The sequence below is a fragment of the Cucurbita pepo genome, chromosome LG09 (genome assembly GCF_002806865.2).
Source record: "Cucurbita pepo subsp. pepo cultivar mu-cu-16 chromosome LG09, ASM280686v2, whole genome shotgun sequence".
In the NCBI taxonomy this organism is placed as follows: Eukaryota; Viridiplantae; Streptophyta; class Magnoliopsida; order Cucurbitales; family Cucurbitaceae; genus Cucurbita; species Cucurbita pepo.
This window is the reverse complement of record NC_036646.1, coordinates 566,378-584,425: the sequence shown is the minus strand read 5'-3', so window position 1 is coordinate 584,425 and position 18,048 is coordinate 566,378. Positions and strand designations below refer to the sequence as shown.

The 18,048-nt window shown below is 38.9% G+C and overlaps 4 protein-coding genes across 5 annotated transcripts; all 4 read left to right on the top strand.

The window, feature by feature from the left end:
• Positions 1 to 53: 53 nt before the first annotated feature.
• On the top strand, positions 54 to 4,022 carry LOC111802003 (probable methyltransferase PMT15). Its single transcript, XM_023686263.1, has 6 exons — positions 54 to 721; positions 1,748 to 1,958; positions 2,024 to 2,321; positions 2,404 to 2,796; positions 2,990 to 3,067; positions 3,657 to 4,022. The coding sequence occupies exons 1-6, from the start codon at positions 137 to 139 to the stop codon at positions 3,901 to 3,903; spliced, it is 1,812 nt and encodes a 603-aa protein (XP_023542031.1). The 5' UTR covers positions 54 to 136; the 3' UTR covers positions 3,904 to 4,022.
• Positions 4,023 to 4,082: 60 nt separating this feature from the next.
• On the top strand, positions 4,083 to 4,701 carry LOC111802005 (stamen-specific protein FIL1). Its single transcript, XM_023686265.1, has 2 exons — positions 4,083 to 4,449; positions 4,539 to 4,701. The coding sequence occupies exons 1-2, from the start codon at positions 4,179 to 4,181 to the stop codon at positions 4,547 to 4,549; spliced, it is 282 nt and encodes a 93-aa protein (XP_023542033.1). The 5' UTR covers positions 4,083 to 4,178; the 3' UTR covers positions 4,550 to 4,701.
• A 640-nt stretch (positions 4,702 to 5,341) lies between these two features.
• LOC111801386 (pentatricopeptide repeat-containing protein At5g04780, mitochondrial-like) lies at positions 5,342 to 8,652 on the top strand. Its single transcript, XM_023685365.1, has one exon. It carries the CDS (start codon positions 5,738 to 5,740, stop codon positions 8,561 to 8,563), a length of 2,826 nt encoding a protein of 941 aa, XP_023541133.1. The 5' UTR covers positions 5,342 to 5,737; the 3' UTR covers positions 8,564 to 8,652.
• A 1,736-nt stretch (positions 8,653 to 10,388) lies between these two features.
• Positions 10,389 to 15,338, top strand: LOC111801457 (homeobox-leucine zipper protein ANTHOCYANINLESS 2-like). 2 transcript variants are annotated; one of them, XM_023685461.1, is made up of 9 exons: positions 10,389 to 10,476; positions 11,585 to 11,802; positions 11,933 to 12,050; positions 12,147 to 12,839; positions 12,964 to 13,065; positions 13,150 to 13,353; positions 13,924 to 14,089; positions 14,165 to 14,532; positions 14,614 to 15,338. In XM_023685461.1, exons 2-9 carry the CDS (start codon positions 11,591 to 11,593, stop codon positions 15,004 to 15,006), a joined length of 2,256 nt encoding a protein of 751 aa, XP_023541229.1. In that variant the 5' UTR covers positions 10,389 to 10,476; positions 11,585 to 11,590; the 3' UTR covers positions 15,007 to 15,338. The 2 variants fall into 2 exon arrangements, with proteins under 2 accessions (XP_023541229.1, XP_023541228.1); XM_023685460.1 differs by lacking the exon at positions 10,389 to 10,476 and adding an exon at positions 10,646 to 11,456.
• Positions 15,339 to 18,048: the final 2,710 nt, after the last annotated feature.

Genomic DNA, 18,048 nt, shown 5'->3' with positions numbered 1-18,048 from the left:
GGCCGAAATGTCGCTATTACTAGTCGTGAATCGTTCCGAACTCATTGCCTTGTATAAAATCACCTTTCCATATCAATTTTTTAGAAATATAATAAAAGAAAATTCCCTATTCCTTCCTTTTGTTCTTTCTTTTACAATGGCCTCAAAATGGCCATCTCCGAAACCCACGAGAAAAATCTTCACCATCTCTCTAATCTTCCTCCTCTGCATATTTGCTTACTTTCTCGGCCTCCGTCAACACCCCTCCTCCGCCGTCGCCCTCCTCCGCACCACCCCATGCACCACCCTCCCAAACACCACCACCACCGCCGGAAAACCCAATTACTTCCCGGCATGCGGCATGGAGTACAGCGAGTACACGCCATGCGAGGACACGAAAAGGTCGCTGAAGTTCACAAGACACCGGCTGATTTACCGAGAGAGGCACTGCCCGGAGAAGGAGGAGATATTGAAGTGCCGTGTTCCTCCGCCGCCGGGGTACCGGAATCCGTTCCCATGGCCGGAGAGTAGAGATTACGCTTGGTACTTGAATGCGCCGCATAAATCCCTGACGGTGGAGAAGGCGGTGCAGAATTGGATAATATACGAAGGGGAGAGGTTCAGATTTCCCGGCGGAGGGACGATGTTCCCTAACGGAGCTGATGCGTATATTGACAAAATTGGGAAACTCATTAATCTGAAAGATGGGTCCATCAGAACCGCCATTGATACCGGCTGTGGGGTAATTAACCTCTTCATTCTTTCCCTTTCTTAACATCAAAATTCAATTATAAGTTTTCAAAATCTTTATGAACATTCTGTCCCAATGTTGACTCCGTGAAATTTTATTTTTAATTTTGAAAATATGTGTCGTAGTCAAAGGTTTATTTATTGGTTTGACCTCAACTTCCTGGGTCCAAGTGGCAGTCATGGAGTTACAATTTGGTTTGGAAAGTCCCATCATTCTCTGTCACCATATTTATAACAAAGTAATTGTTCCCAATATTTGCCTTCAAAATATTTAAATTAATTCGAACTTTTTATTTTTTTATTTTATTTTATTTTATTTATAAAGGTATTTTTAAATTTTCATGAGTATTTTTAAGCCTAATAATAATAATAAAGGTATTTATTTTTTAATTTTTAAAAAATAGTTGATGGGCAGTAATGAAACTTTAAATACTATTAAATTTAAAGATATTATTGAAATTTTTAAAACTTTATGAATATTTTTTATAGACAAAATACTAAATTTAAGATTATTTTTATTAATTGAGTCTAAAAATGATTTATTATATTATTCAAATTTCAACTTTTCAACTTTTTTTTTTACAATTAAAAAAAAAATTATAAATATATTATAAAATTGAAAATATAGAAACAAATTAGAAACTTTCATATATATATATATATAAACCAACCTTCCCACAATTGAANAAAAAAAAAAAAAAAAAAAAAAAAAAAAAAAAAAAGATCGTCTAGATTGAAGGAGTCGTTTGAATTTATCCATGGTTTGTTTATTCCTTATCTCGAAAATCTTATGTCATTCGAATCTAATATAATTTAAAGTTGTTGAACATAGTTAAGACGTATATACTCAATTAAGGTCCGATGTCATAAGTTTCTCTACTCCCACACGAGCCTTAGTTGTTGAACATTGGTAAGACGCATAAGGTGTTTTTGTACATATATGCTTTGTGGAGTAAGGCATAGTTGAATGGAGAAGAGAAGGGTGATTTATAAAGATTTGTTGATGATGATGATGAAGGTGGGAAGTTGGGGAGCTTATCTTCTGTCAAGGGACATTGTAACCATGTCGTTTGCGCCAAGGGACACCCACGAAGCTCAAGTTCAGTTCGCTTTGGAGCGAGGGGTTCCTGCTCTCATTGGCGTTCTCTCCTCCAAGAGACTGCCTTATCCTTCCTCTGCCTTTGACATGGCTCATTGCTCTCGCTGCCTCATTCCATGGCCACAACATGGTATTCTTTTCTATCAACATATCTTCACAACACTATTTGAACTCATTCAATTGATGTTGTTGTAGATGGCATCCTCCTCATTGAAGTCGATCGAGTTCTCCGCCCCGGCGGATACTGGATCCTCTCTGGCCCTCCCATCAACTGGAAGCAACACTGGAAAGGCTGGCAAAGAACAAAGGAAGATCTGAACTCTGAACAGCTCGCCATTGAAAAGTTAGCCAAAAGTCTCTGTTGGACTAAGCTTGTGGAACATGGTGATATTGCCATTTGGCAAAAGCCCATCAATCACTTGAACTGCAAAACCAACCCCAAGAACACCAACAATCCACCTTTCTGCAAGCCCCAAGATCCTGACAAAGCTTGGTATGATGTTCTTCATAGGCTTGGAGCTTGAGTTTTCTTTTCTCTTCCATTTCTCATTTGGTGCTTGAATTTGTCCTTTCAGGTATACAGAAATGCAAGCTTGTTTGACGCATTTGCCTCAAGTTTCAAGCAGTAAGGAAATTGCAGGAGGGAAATTGGCAAGATGGCCAGAGAGGCTAAGTGCAATCCCACAAAGGGTTAGCAGAGGAACTGTAAAAGGGGTCACTGAAGAAACGTTCATTCATGATTCTGAGCTATGGAGGAAGAGGTTGTTATATTACAGAACCATCAACAATCAGTTGAGTCAGCCTGGACGGTACCGCAATTTCTTAGACATGAATGCTTTCTTGGGTGGATTTGCTGCTGCTCTGGTTGATGACCCAGTTTGGGTGATGAATGTTGTCCCTGTGGATGTCAAAGTCAATACGCTCGGAGTTATATACGATAGGGGTTTGATCGGCACGTATCAAGATTGGTAAGTACTTAAGGCTGTATAGATTCATGTTCGTGTTTTTTCATGTTTTGGTATGCGCATTGAGCGAGACATAAGAGAGAGGCTTTTTCATTTAGCTACATTATAGTTGTTACAAAGAAATTGATATGTGACCGAACCTAAAAAAGCTCGTTGTATCCGAGAACTTACATTATGTCCTGTGGATGCATTGCAGGTGTGAGGCAATGTCTACATATCCAAGAACTTATGACTTCATTCATGCGGATTCAGTTTTTAGCCTCTATGAGAATAGGTACTCTCTTCTTCCATAGACTATGGAATTGTGAAGTTTTGTTCGTTCTTTTGCGAGATTCGACATTGATTGGAGAGGAACGAGTGCCAGCGAGGACGCTCGTTGGCCCCAAAGGAGATGGATCGTGAGATTCCACATCGATTGGAGAGAGAGGAACGAGTGCCAGCGAGGATGCTGGGACCTAAAGGGGGTGGATTGTGAGATCCCACATCGGTTGGGGAGGAGAACGAAATATCCTTTATAAGGGTGTAGAAACCTCTCTCTAGCAGACGCGTTTTAAAAACCTTGAGGGGAAACCCGAAAGTGAAAGGAGAGAGGAACCAAACATTCTCTATAAGGGTGTTGAAACCTCTCCCTAGTAGACGCATTTTAAAAACCTTGACCGAAAACCCAAACATTCTTTATAAGGTTGTTGAAACCTCGCCCTGACATACATGTTTTATAAACCTTGAGGGGAAACCTGAAAGGGAAAGTCCAAAGAGGACAATATCTGCTAGCCGAGGACTTGGACAGTTACTTCAAGTTTATGTTGATTTTCACGCGCATCTAAATGATGTGAAACTGATGTTCTGCTGAAACTGCATTGCAGATGTGAAATGGAAGATATTCTACTCGAGATGGACAGAATTCTGAGACCAGAAGGAAGCGTAATCTTCCGAGAAAACATCGTTATATTGACGAAAATCAAGACGATAACCGATAAGTTGAACTGGAGCAGTCAAATTGTGCATTCTGAAGATGGATCTTATCATATGGAGAAGCTTCTATTTGCAGTAAAAAACTATTGGACAGCACCTCCTGAGCATTCTAATCAACAAGGCTCTAAACCAACTTAACCACTCAATCACATCCATGTTCTTTTTAGTACTTGATTTACCATCATTTATTACCAAGAACAGTGAATTACATTCAATGAACTGATATGATCAATGGGAATGAATCATACTTTCAATCTTGATTTTGGTTAATTTTGGGTACCCAACACAAAAGCTATGAACTCAGAATTGGCATGTAGGTGATTCATGCAAACCTCAATCTTTCAACACCTATAAATAACACCCAAAACCCTGAAGAAATCATCAAACAAACAGATTCAGAAGAGAAAAAACAAATGGCAGGAACCAAGTCTCATGGGGTGCAGCAAGTTATATTGCTCTTGTTGGTGTCTGTTCTGCTGTGGCAATCACAGGCACAGGCGCAAAGCTGCTCAACTCAGCTCAGCAACCTTAATGGGTGTGCACCTTTTGTGCTTCCTGGTGCCAGTAACCCAAGCCCAGAGTGTTGTGCAGCGCTTGGAGCTGTGCAGCAGGATTGCCTGTGCAGCACCCTTAGAATTTCCTCCACTCTGCCTTCGCTTTGCCGCCTTCCACCTCTCTCTTGTGGTCAGTTCTCTTCGTTTTTCTAACCATTTTTACTTGAGAATGGACTGTAATGAATGAAGGGGTTTTCTTTGATTTGTGCTTCGTTTCAGGTACAAACTAGAGGAGATGGCTGATGGGTATTACAAGAAATGAATAATGCTCCACTTATATCATTCCTTTCTCTTTTCTTTACTGTTCTTGGCGTCCTTTGATCTAAAGTCAATGTTCTTAGAAGTCTGGTTTCGTTGAATAAAATGGAAGCTTTTATCTTTTTCTTCTCTCTATGATTACATTACAATAACTACAGAAAGTTAAGAAACTGCCTAATCCTGCACTAATTATCATAATTTTAACTTAATCACAGAAAGAGATGGTTTAAGCTGTTGGTGAATGAATTTATTAAACAGTTCAAAAAATGGGGTTAGGTGAATCACACTCTTTTCCACCCGCTATCAACCTCATATCAAGAATGTGTGTGAGATCCTACGTCGGTTAGAGAGGGAAACGAAGCATTCTTTAAGGGGTGGAAATCTCTTCGAGGGTGAAATCATGCATTGGTTAGAGAGGGGAACGAAACATTCCTTGTACATGTGTGAAAATCTATCCCTACCAGACTCGTTTTAAAACTTTGAAAGAAATGTCGAAAGGAAAACTCAAGAAGACAATATCTGTTAGCGACGGGCTCGAAAGGAAAAATTTAAAAATGACACCATCTGCTCTCGAAATAGAAAATCGAGACGGGACAATATCGGGTGGGCGAGCTCAAAAGGAAAAACTATTACTATTATTTACCCATTTTTACAAAAGTTAACACCAAACTAAGTATAGGATTAATTTAAGATTAAATTCAAAGATTTAGATTAAAAAAAAAAGAACCCACATGAGAAAAAAAATGATTTTTTAAGGAAGATTATTTAGTGATGAAATGCCAAGCCCGTCGCCGCTCTCAACGATGTCCCAAACTTTTACCCGCCGCCCGCGCAAACACGGCAAGGCAGCAAGCAGACATGCTTACTATGATGGGCAGTCAAGCTTCAATACTCAGTACAGCTAAAGCACAACGAACAGGGGAGAAGAGCGAGGATGCATAACAAATTCCCCTTCAACTCGAGTTTTCAGAGTACGCTCAATCTCCTCTCCTTTGCCCTCCAATTCATCTTCCTTCATGATGAAATTAATTTCAGAGCTCTTCTTATATGTTGGATGTTTTTTCCCTTTTCTTTTTTGGCGAGGGGGGCCTATGGAATTCCCCCTCTTTCTGGAAATTCGTTGCTAGTTTCTTGAATGAGCAAATTGATTGTATTCTATTATGTGGACCATGAACTGTTATTTCCTTAATTCTTTACGGAGTTTTCTTTGCTCTCCTCTTAAACCCTTTGCTACTATTACCCATTTGTTCACTTCTACCAAATGTATTAACACATCGGTTAAGTGTATAAGCGACCTACGAACCAATGATGTTTCTGGGTTTATTCAAAATGGGAGTGGCAACACTTCATCCATTTCCTATTCCAAGCTTTTATTAGAGTTTACTGCTTCCAAGGATGTAAAATCAGGCATGGAAATCCATGCTCGTATGATCAGGTTAGGATTGTGTACAGATACAGGGGTAAGGAACAAATTGATAAACTTGTACTCAAAATGTCAGTGTTTTCCAGCTGCTCGAAAACTTGTTATGGACGGTACCGAGCCAGATTTAGTTTCTTGGTCTGCTTTGATATCTGGGTATGCTCAGAATGGTCGTGGAGAAGAAGCCCTTTTGACCTTTTATGAAATGCATTTGTTGGGAGTGAAGGGCAATGAGTTCACTTTCCCTAGTGTTTTAAAAGCCTGTTCTTTAACGAGGAACTTGGAACTGGGGAAGCAGATTCATGGGATTGCTTTAGTGACAGGTTTTGAATCTGATGTGTTTGTTGCCAATACTTTGGTTGTTATGTATGCTAAATGTGGGGAGTTTAGTGATTCGAAGAAGCTGTTCGAGGAAATTCCAGAACGAAACGTCGTATCTTGGAATGCTTTGTTTTCTTGTTATGTGCAGATTGATTTCTTTTCAGAAGCGATTAATTTGTTTCGAGAAATGGTTTCTACTGGACTTACTCCAAATGAATTTAGTCTCTCCACTGTATTAAACGCTTGTGCTGGTTTGGAGCACATCGATTCCGGAATGGAAATTCATGGATACTTGATAAAGCTTGGGTATGATTCTGATCCCTTTTCTGCTAATGCACTTCTTGACATGTATGCTAAAGCTGGATGTCCTGAATCTGCAATAGCCGTGTTTTATGAAATCCCGAAACCTGATATCGTTTCATGGAATGCTGTAATTGCTGGCTGTGTTCTTCATGAGTATAATGATTTAGCTCTTAAATTGTTTGGGATGATGGGAAGCTTTAGAGTGAGTCCTAACATGTTTACCCTATCAAGTGCTCTTAAAGCTTGTGCTGGGTTAGGGCTTATCAAAATAGGTAGACAATTGCACTCTGCCTTGATGATGATGAATATGGATTCAGATTCATTTGTGGGTGTTGGATTGATAGATATGTATTCGAAATGTGGTTTACTGCAAGATGCACGGAAGGTGTTTGATCTAATTCCTAAAAGGGACTCGATCGCATGGAATTCTATTATTTCCAGTTACTCCAATTGTGGGTATGATATGGAAGCTATATCCCTCTTTACAATGATGTATAAAGAAGGTTTAGAATTCAACCAGACCACATTGTCAACAATCCTCAAATCTTCAGCTGGCTCGCAGGCCATTGCGTTTTGCGAACAAGTTCATGCGATATCGATCAAATCAGGTTACCAATATGATGGTTACGTAGCAAATAGCCTGCTCGATTCTTATGGAAAAGGCTGTCGATTAGAAGAGGCAGAAAAAGTTTTTGAAGAGTGTCCTGCTGAAGATTTGGTGGCGTATACGTCAATGATTACTGCTTACTCCCAATATGGCTTGGGAGAAGAGGCTCTAAAAATGTACTTGCGTATGCAAGAACGATGTTTGAAGCCCGATGCGTTCATCTTCAGTTCTCTTTTCAACGCATGTGCGAATTTATCAGCATACGAGCAAGGAAAACAAATCCATGTCCATGTCCTGAAATGTGGGTTGCTCTCAGACGTTTTTGCTGGAAATTCACTTGTTAATATGTATGCAAAATGTGGAAGCATAGACGACGCGACAAGCATTTTCTCTGACATACCATGGAGGGGAATTGTATCTTGGTCAGCGATGATCGGTGGACTTGCTCAACACGGCCACGGGAAAAAAGCCCTCCAACTGTTCTATCAGATGCTTAAAGATGGCATTCCTCCAAATCACATAACCTTGGTCAGTGTCCTTTCTGCATGCAATCATGGTGGTTTGGTAACCGAGGCTCGTAGATTTTTCGGATTAATGGAGGAACTGTTTGGAATTATACCAACGCAAGAGCACTACGCTTGTATGGTTGATATCCTGGGTCGAGTTGGAAGATTGGACGAGGCAATGGAGCTTGTGAAAGAGATGCCATTTCAAGGCAATGCTGCTGTTTGGGGGGCACTGCTAGGTGCTGCAAGAATTCATAAGAACATCGAGCTTGGCCGACAGGCAGCCGAGATGCTCCTAACCCTTGAGCCCGAAAAATCTGGAACTCATGTACTCCTAGCCAACATCTATGCATCCACAGGAATGTGGGATAATGTTGCAAAGATAAGAAAAATGATGAAAGACAGCTTAGTGAAGAAGGAACCAGGAATGAGTTGGATTGAGGTGAAAGATAAGGTGTACACCTTTATTGTTGGAGATAGAAACCATCCTAGAAGTATCGAAATATATGCAAAGGTTGACGAGTTACGGGAGCTTCTGAGTAAAGCGGGGTATTTTCCGATGATCGAGACCGATCTGCATGACGTCGAACAAACTGAAAAAGAAGAACATCTATGGCAACACAGCGAGAAACTGGCTGTGGCTTTTGGATTGATTGCAACTCCACCAGGGGCTCCCATCAGAGTTAAGAAGAATCTGAGAGTATGTATTGATTGTCATACTGCATTCAAATTCATAAGCAAACTCGTTGCGCGGGAGATTATTGTAAGAGACTTAAACAGATTCCACCATTTCAGGGATGGCTCTTGCTCCTGTGCTGATTATTGGTAAATTTTTTTAAGTTTTGATTCTTATTTAGACAACAACAAGAAGTATACTAAAGATCTAATAATATGATAACAAAAGTTGTTGATTCTTCTGTGATGGGTATCACTTGCTTTGAGTTGGTCATTATCTGTAGGTGCCTTCAGGAGGAACTGATACTCCATAAAGCCCTCTAATATGTCCTGTTCTAAACCATGTCTATCTGCAGGTGTCTTTGAGCATCAAGCCTATTCCATTTCTTATTTTTTTTCGTAAGGAATTTTCTAGGATTACATGTTAATTCAAGGAAAAAGATCATTACATTGCTTCCACTGCCATATTTGGTTTGTAATGTATCATTTGTACAACTAGATTTCCTTAACAAGAACTAATCATAAATCTGGAAAATTTGGCAACTTGGCTGACCAACTTTTACAATGACTTTTGTTTCATGTTTAGAGATGTTCATTTTACTTGCCGGTGTTGAGGATTGTTAGGAGGGAGTCGCACATTGACTAATTTAGAGAATAATCATGAGTTTATATATAAGGAATACATTTTCATTGATACGAGTCCTTTTAGGGAAGTTAAAAGCAAAACCATGAAAGTTTATGCTCAAAGTACATAATATCATACTATTGTGGAGATTCGTTATTCCTAACATGGTATCAGAGTCATGCTCTTAACTTAATCATGTCAATAGAATTCTCAAATGTCGAACAATGAAGTTGTGAGGCTCGAAGGTGTTGTCAAAAGTGAGTCAAGTGTCGAACAAATTGTGTATTTTGTTCGAGGACTCTAGAGAAGGAGTTGAGCCTCGATTAAGGGGAGGATGTTCGAGGGCTCCTTAGGCTTCAAGGAGGTTCTATAGTATATTTTGTTCGAGGGGAGGATTGTTGAAAAGAGTCCCACATTGATTAATTAAGGGGAGGGGATTCCCCATTTAGACTGGGAATGGGAAGGGAGTGAAACATTTTTTTCCGTTAGATAAATAAGGTCCAGGATAAGATTATATTCACTGTCCCCGTCCCCCATATCCACCCAATACAAATATATATATATATATTAATTTTGACCTTTTAATTGTAATATTTAGAATAAAGACTATTAAATAGATTTTTTAATGGTGAGAAGACTACTGTAATATAACAATCTCGGTAAATTCTCTTAGAGGATTTTTTGCCTCCATCCCCGCTAAAATAGATGGAGAATTTTGCGGGAATGAGGAACGAAATAGGTGGCGGCAATATTTCCTATCCGGTTCCGCCAATGAACATCTCTACTCACGTCCCCTAAAATAAAGGGCGGAAAAAAACATTTTATATAATTATGAAAAGAAAAAAAAAAAACTATTTGAATAGTTTAAATGATTAAGTTGATTAGAAAATATTAAATGATGAAGTTGATTAGAAAATATTAAATGATTTCAAACCAACATGGAAAAATAATAATTCCAAATTTCTTTTAAAAAGTGTTTATATTTTGTAGCGAAAGGTTACAAAATTTGTTAAACCACAATCATGGTAAGTAATGAAAATCATGTGTACTCAAAAAAGAGTTAAAATAGCCTCCTTTATGACGTTTTGCTATGTCAATGCCTCATTGGTCCAGATAGTCAATCCCACCACCTCACCATAGTTTTGCGTGCACCTGATTTTTACTCCTTAATAAGACAGAAGATTTGTGGGATCCACATCCGCCTGTCCTCATATTTTTCTTTTAAATAAAAAATTTGTCATAAACCCTAAACCCTAAACCCTAAACCTTAACTCAACATTAAACTATATGCTAAAGAAATTAGGGTTTCTAATACTTCCATAAATTTTTAATCTTTTCAGGCTACAAGGGTTTTTTTTTAATGAATATTTTATGGGTCTTTTTCTCTTCCACAGATCCCATCGTGAGAATCTGAAAGTTGCATTAATTTCTTGGCTCTATTTGTAAGAACCCTCTTTTGCTGTTTTGCTGTTTTGCTCTTTTTGCCCTGCCTTTCACTGTCTCTCACGTTTAAATAACCTTAAAGGTGTCACTTTTCACATTTGTTCTTTTATTTTTCTTCCATTCTTACTTGTGTATGATAGAGCAACAAGGTCAATGGCTCACATTTATTTTCTTGGTTTTTGAGATTCATGATGTAAAATTGATGGTGTAATGTGAATACGAGTTCATATACCAAAACAAGACCTTGCAACTTCTTCCTTTGTCTTCTTCTTAGCTTCTTTCTGTTCTTCTCTTCTCTGGGTCTCTCTCAGTTATGACAAATATGGGGTCAAGCATTTTGAATACTAGGGTTATGTTTCATACCCTTCGTTAGTTTATTTTTTTTTTTTAAATTTCTTTTTCTCTTTTTGTTCTTGGTATGGTAATAGAGAGTTAAAGTATGAACTGGAAGGAACTGAGGAAAAAAGGGAGTTTTCTTGTCCTGTTGCTTTTGGTTTTTGTACTGTTCTGCAACTGTTTTCTGGACAAAGGGAGTGTTCAAAAGATAGACACAGGGGGGGTGAAAAGTCATGATTCATGCATGGGCGTTGACGAGGAAAAAGCTTGTTACTTTCTGTTTTCTATTGAGAAATGTCCATTTTGTTGTCAGTATTTATGAGTATGTCATTGCTTTGCTATAGTCAAACCCAGAAATCGAATGGACGGTTACTTATATCCCTTAGAACTCCCACTTTTTAAGCCTTTAACCCTTATAAACGGACGTGGGTATCCCTCAAATTCATTCAAGTGAGGAGAATTTGCTTGTCTAAGCAAACAAAAAGTTGTGTAATCTGTTGAATTTTTGTGGGTTTGATCAGAAGGGTAGAGCCGTGGCTAATACAACCATATCATGCCTAATGGTGCAGTTGCTGACCCGACCTTTCTGGCTTTCCCAATTCCCTGTTCATTGCCTAACTCCTCTGAATTCTCCAATTCCATAGTACGAACCATTTTATTCCACTTCCATTGTTTTCATTCATATCCATTGCGTTAGACTTGCTTTGTTTATGCATTAGTTTTAGGGTCCTTTCTTGTCTGTGAATAAACGCTAATGGCTTTATGTTGCAGGGGAAAATGGATGGATATAGAGAAGCTTGTCTGCTTGGGGACAGCTTTGATCCGAATGGAGTTGTGAGGATGAGGGAAGATGAATATGATAGCAGATCAGGCAGCGACAACATCGATGGTGCTGTATCTGGGGATGATCAGGATGCTAACGATGAACAACGTCGAAAAAGGAAGAAGTACCATAGGCATACCCCCCATCAGATCCAAGAGCTTGAGATGTATATCTCTTAATTTCGCATCTCATTGTTTAGCCTTTCTATAGTGTGTGCCTAGTAATATTTTTCCAAACGGCATATAAGAGTTTGATGATTTGGAATATTTTTTCTTTGCTTTGCTTGTTTGGTTTAGTTTCTTCAAGGAATGTCCTCATCCAGATGATAAACAAAGGAGTGAGCTCAGTAGGAGGCTTGGTTTGGAATCGAAGCAAGTGAAGTTTTGGTTTCAAAATCGTCGAACCCAGATGAAGGTAAGCACTTGCACATCCTTTTGGTTTATGCTTGTTTGTTAAGATCCGTGGTGATGAAGGTAATTAACAATTTAGCCATTTTTGAAAATGTATCAGACACAAATAGAACGCCATGAGAATGCAATTCTTAAGCACGAAAACGATAAGCTTCGGGCCGAGAATAGTGTGATGAAGGATGCTATTTCGAACCCAACGTGCAATACATGCGGTGGACCTTCAATTCCTGTTCATCTATCGTTCGAGGAACACCAGCTTAGGATTGATAATGCCAGATTAAGGGATGAACTGCACCGGTTATACACCGTCACCAACAAGTTCTTGGGCTGGCCAGTTTTGCCCTTTGTCAATCATAGCTCTTCAGTGAGCTCAGACTCGTGCTTGGAACTTTCTGTTGGAAGAAATGGAATGGGAAATTTGAGTAACATTTCTGATCCTATGCCTATGGGGCTTAACTTGGGAAACGGACTTTTCAATGGTGGCCCTGTGATGCCTATTAGTAAGTCTCAAATGGGCATGCCAGGCAATGATATACCAATTGACAGAACAATATATGTGGATCTTGCTTTGGCTGCTATGGATGAATTGGTTAAGATGGCTCAAATTGATACTCCCCTTTGGATCAGAAGCCAGGATAGCAGTGGCAAAGAGACGTTGAACTTCAACGAATATTCCAGGACATTTCCTTCGTCGGCTGCCATGAAACACACTAATTGGACGACAGAAGCTACCAGAGATACTACAATGGTCATCATCAACAGCATGGCACTCATCGAGACGTTGATGGATGCAGTATGTATTCTCAACCCTTTTTGCTATTCTTCAGCTTCAAGAACTTTTATGGATTATTGTCCATTTAGATGTATGTAACAAGTTTATGCTTTGATAACAAATTGTTCGTTTGGCTTTAAAATAGAACCGATGGGCAGAAATGTTTCCTTGTTTGATTGCTAGAGCCACTACAATCGATGTGATATCAAATGGCATGGGTGGAACTAGAAATGGTTCATTACAATTGGTATTTCTCTATGCCCCTCCTTCTCTCGACGTTAACGTGTGGATACATACTTATAGATAAACTAAAGAACGTCGATATGTTCAGATGCATGCTGAACTTCGAGTACTTTCCCCGCTTGTTCCTGTTCGTACTCTTAAGTTCCTCCGCTTCTGCAAGCAGCATGCTGATGGTCTGTGGGCTGTAGTTGATGTTTCCCTCGGAGAAGGCGCGGATGCAGACATGTTTTTCAGTTGCAGGAGGCTTCCTTCCGGCTGTATTGTGCAAGATATGCCTAATGGTTTCTCCAAGGTAGTTACTAATCTTCAGATTTCTTTCATGTTGTGCATATTTTATTCATTTGATGCCTGCATTCTTCTCTCGCTATCTGCGTTGTTTCGTTTCCGATCCACGAGAGTGTATGATCTGGATCTGGTCTAATGATAGTTTACATAGAACCTTATGAAATATGATGACGTTTTAGCTTCGTTTTAAGAACACAAGACGACGTTTTCATGTATTAAAGTATTACATAAAATCTGCTGGTCGAAGTTTTGGAACACATTGATTTCTGAACTTATTCTATTTGGAAAGTACACAAACTGGACTGTTCTAGATTTCTTATCTATGAGGGATTACTGAGCAAGAACTTGGCCCATAAGTGGTTTGGAAAAGTACTCTTGAAATTATTCGTATTGCCGTCAGATTCACGGTTTTAAAACGCGTCTACTAAGCTGAGGTTTCCACACCCTTATAAGAAATTCTTCATTCCCCTCTCCAACCGATGTGGGATCTCACAATCCACCCCCACCGTCTGATGTCTTGTCTCTTATATATTTGGTGGGAGTTCCTCTATGTTGATTGATGGTTTGTTTATTGTAGGTTACATGGGTGGAACATACAGAATATGATGAAACTGTTGTACACCAACTTTACCGCCAGATAATTAGTTGGGGCATCGGCTTCGGTTCGCAACGGTGGCTTGCTACCCTTCAAAGACAATGTGACTGTCTGGCAATTCTTATGTCTTCTACGGAAGATCCTGCAGGTCTCATTTCGTCTTGTTACTCGATCTTTGTGTAGTCCATTTTCGTTCGGGTTCTTACATGTCTGATTCAAACAGGAATATCGCCACACGGTAGGAGAAGTATGCTGAAACTATCCCAGCGTATGGTTGATAACTTCTGTTCTGGGATTTGTACTTCGACATTGCAGAAGTGGGACAAGCTTGTTGTTGGCAATATTAGTGAAGATGTAAAAATGATGGCTAGAAACAGCATCAACGATCCTGGCGAGCCACCGGGTATCGTGTTGAGCGCTGCAACTTCTGTTTGGATGCCAGTAACTCAGCAGAGATTGTTTGCATTCTTGCAAGACGAGTGCTTACGTAGCGAATGGGACATTTTATCCAATGGCAGGCCAATGATAGAGATGCTTCGCATATCGAAAGGCCAGGGACTGGATAACCGTGTTTCTCTCCTGCGCGCTAACGTGAGCAATCTCGAACCGTGTCTGTATAGATGATTTCCTCAAGACTCATTCATCCGCATACTAACATTTTATCTTTTGCAGCCCATGAATGCTAATGAGAACACCATGCTTATATTGCAAGAGAGTTGGACTGATATTTCAGGCTCACTGATCGTTTACGCTCCAGTCGACGCAGCCTCCGTTAACTTGGTGATGCGTGGAGGAGATTCGGCTTATGTATCGCTACTACCTTCAGGATTCGCCATTCTCCCCGATGGCCCATCCAACTATGCTTCTACTAACAACGACAAAGACGGTCCGATCATGTCAGACATTAACAGTGGCTATGCTGGTGGATGCCTTCTCACAGTTGCATTCCAAATCTTGGTGAATAACCTTCCAACAGCCAAACTCACCGTTGAGTCAGTTGAGACAGTTAACAATCTCATTTCTTGCACCATCCAAAAGATCAAAGTCGCCCTTCGAGTATCGTAACGATGCTTGCTCGGTAAGCAAGATTTCATTAGAAAGGTAAGTGTAGGCTCATATGCAAAGTTTATGGGAAAATTTTCATAGACTGAACATGAGAAGATCTCAGACAGAGAATGGTCAGAGCATAGGTTTCTAGTCAAGAACGAACCACGAACATGTGATTTCGTATTGGGTTTACATAAGTTTGTAATGTTGCGGTTGTCGTGTGGGTGGTTCGGGTATTGACTCGATGACCGGTTAGAACTCATCTGTATGTTTGTCTTGAAAACTCAACTGTTTGTGATGTAGTGTCTACTTATTTCTCCAATTCAAAAAATGGTTTTAGTTTGGTTTTTGCTTTACAAATCTATGAGGAGCTTTTTATCTTTTTACCCTAGGTGCAACAGCGGGGCAACGATTGTGCAGTACTTCTTCTAACACAACGAACAAGTCAGTCGTGAGAAATTTGGACTTCACGGACAATGTCGACGTATGGTCGAGCCTCAAGTCGTGTTTTTGAAAGAAATGTTTTAGAAAACATAAGAGAATTTGTGGAAAACAATTTGAAAGAAAGCAATGTTATAAGCTAAAAGTGAGTAGGCAACAAACAACTCACGTGGAAAGAAATGACAACTAGTGATATCTACCTGTAGTAAAGACTTATATAAGATGAAAGCATGTAAAAGGGGTTTGGAACGGGCATACGGCCATGGACAACACGTCGTGGATAAACATGACCGGACATGCAGCAACAGGAAATAAGGCCTAAAACAAGCATGGGACCTACCATAGGCAACACGCGCTGAACATGCATGGTCGTGGGAATTACCAGCTCATTTCTTGTTTTACATGAGAAAGTCCAAATGAACCTTTAAAAGTTGTCACATAAGGCAGGCAATAGTTATCTCATTTAATTTATAATGGAAGAACACAAAGTTGTCATGAACACAAATATAGTCTGCAGCCAAAACTAAAGAAACCTGACCAAACTTACCAATTCAGAACTCTGTCTGCCTCTGAAATTAAATGAAAAAACGACCAAACTTACACCACAAAACTTCAAGTTTTGAGCTCACTTACGCAACCTCCTTTCACAATCAACAATTTATGTCCAATCCCTTTTTGTGCTCTTTATTCCCCCTTTCTCAAAATGAATGCTCTGTTTTTGCTCTGTTCGGAAATCTCTGCCTCTGAAACGGCTGCAGTTGCAGTACATGATCATTGATGTCACTGCAGGGGCTGCCACTCACTACCGCTCACCCATTAAACTAAAAGCCTTCATTTTCTCTTCCGACCCACAAAAATTTTCCTGGAAAATCTCTTCTCTGAAGATTTTTACGTGATTTTCTCTGTTTTTTCTCCGGAAACTGCAGCTCTTCGTACTAATCGGTTCGGTTCGGTTTTGGTACAGAATCAGAGAAGATTGAACCGAGTAAAAATTGTAATAATGAAAGGACATAAATACCCCCAAGACCGGGTCCAGCAACTCTGCGGAGCAGAGGAGTTTATGTGTCAGTTCGGGGCCCCGAATCTGAAACTGGTCCTGACCCAAAACCAAACATACCTTTTGTGAAAAGAAGAAAAAGAAGGGACCCATTTTTGCAAATTTTAAAAACCTCAGACTTTAAACTTTTGTTCTTTTCAGGTTTATAGCCTTTTAAATTATTGACCAAATTTGTACTCTTCTTTGAATCAGAAAATAATATATATATCCACGTGGCAATTTTCTAAACTATTTCCCCACCAATAAAATAATAATAATAATAATAATAATTACCTAATTAATGCATGTTATAAATTATAGTATATACTTTACCACCCATATTTAAAACTTACTGCTCACATTCATATTCGCTTATGTTGATTTACGCATTTTTATAAAAAAATATTTTAATGGGGGAACTCATAATCCACCCTTTTTGAAAGCTCAGTGTTCTCGCTGATACACTCTCCCATGTCTGACTCTAATATTATTTGTAATTGCTCAAACTCATCTCTAGCAGATATTGTCATCTTTGGATTTTTCTTCATGGGTTTCCCCTTAAAATTTTAAAACACGTCTACTAGGAGACGTTTCCACATGTATAAGTAATTGTTCTCCTCTCCAATCGATGTGAAACAATATCTACTAGTGGTGGACTTGGACTGTTACAAATGGTATTAAAGTCAATCACAAACCGTGAGGTTGAGGGCAATACATAACGGACTAAGACGGACAATATCTATTATCCGTGAGCTTATTACATAAAAAACTATTTAATTTTTTTATTAAAAAAAAGTGAAATGACCTAATTTTATGGTCAGCCAACCTCCAATTCCTAGTTGGAGTTAGAGTTAAATGGAATTAAATTAAAGTAGGTGCTCATTTAACAAAAAAGAAAAACTTATTGAATAGTCTAATAAATAAGGACAATAGCTTCATAGACCCTAAGGATAGAAGCATCTCTCTCAAAAAGTGAAAAAAAAAAAAAAAAACTAAACATTTGTAGATATTTTATGAGAATTAAACGTTTTTATTTTAAACCGTATTATGCTCGTTCTAAATCTGATAGTGGAGAAAAATCTCATAAGAATAAGAGACGTATGATTAGTTAGAGAGCCTTTTTTGTGTGTTTAATCATGCAGAATCTCGAATGTTGTTAGTTTTGGTACGTATGCTAAAGGACGTATAACGTGAGCAAAAGTTCCTCTGTTCATAGTGATATGACAAATAAGTTATTATGTTATCCACTGTTTGTGTCTCTCCAATAATTACATACATAATTTAGTTGTAGTGTTTTAGGTGATTCGGCCGAAGAAGAAACTTGTTGCCTATATGATAACAAATTTGATTGAAAAAAACTCGAGAAAAAGTCGAATAGTTACTCTATTTGATCGAGGAGAAATGATAAAGATATATAGACAAAACATAACCAACAAGTTTCAATTGTCTTTATTTTGTTAGTTAAGGATTTTGTTGGTTGTTTTGTACGAAAAAAGAACAATCTAAAGAGTAAATGTGTGCCCAATTATTGTACTATTTTTATCTCTCCCACATACATGCATTATGCATGTTAATACCTTTTT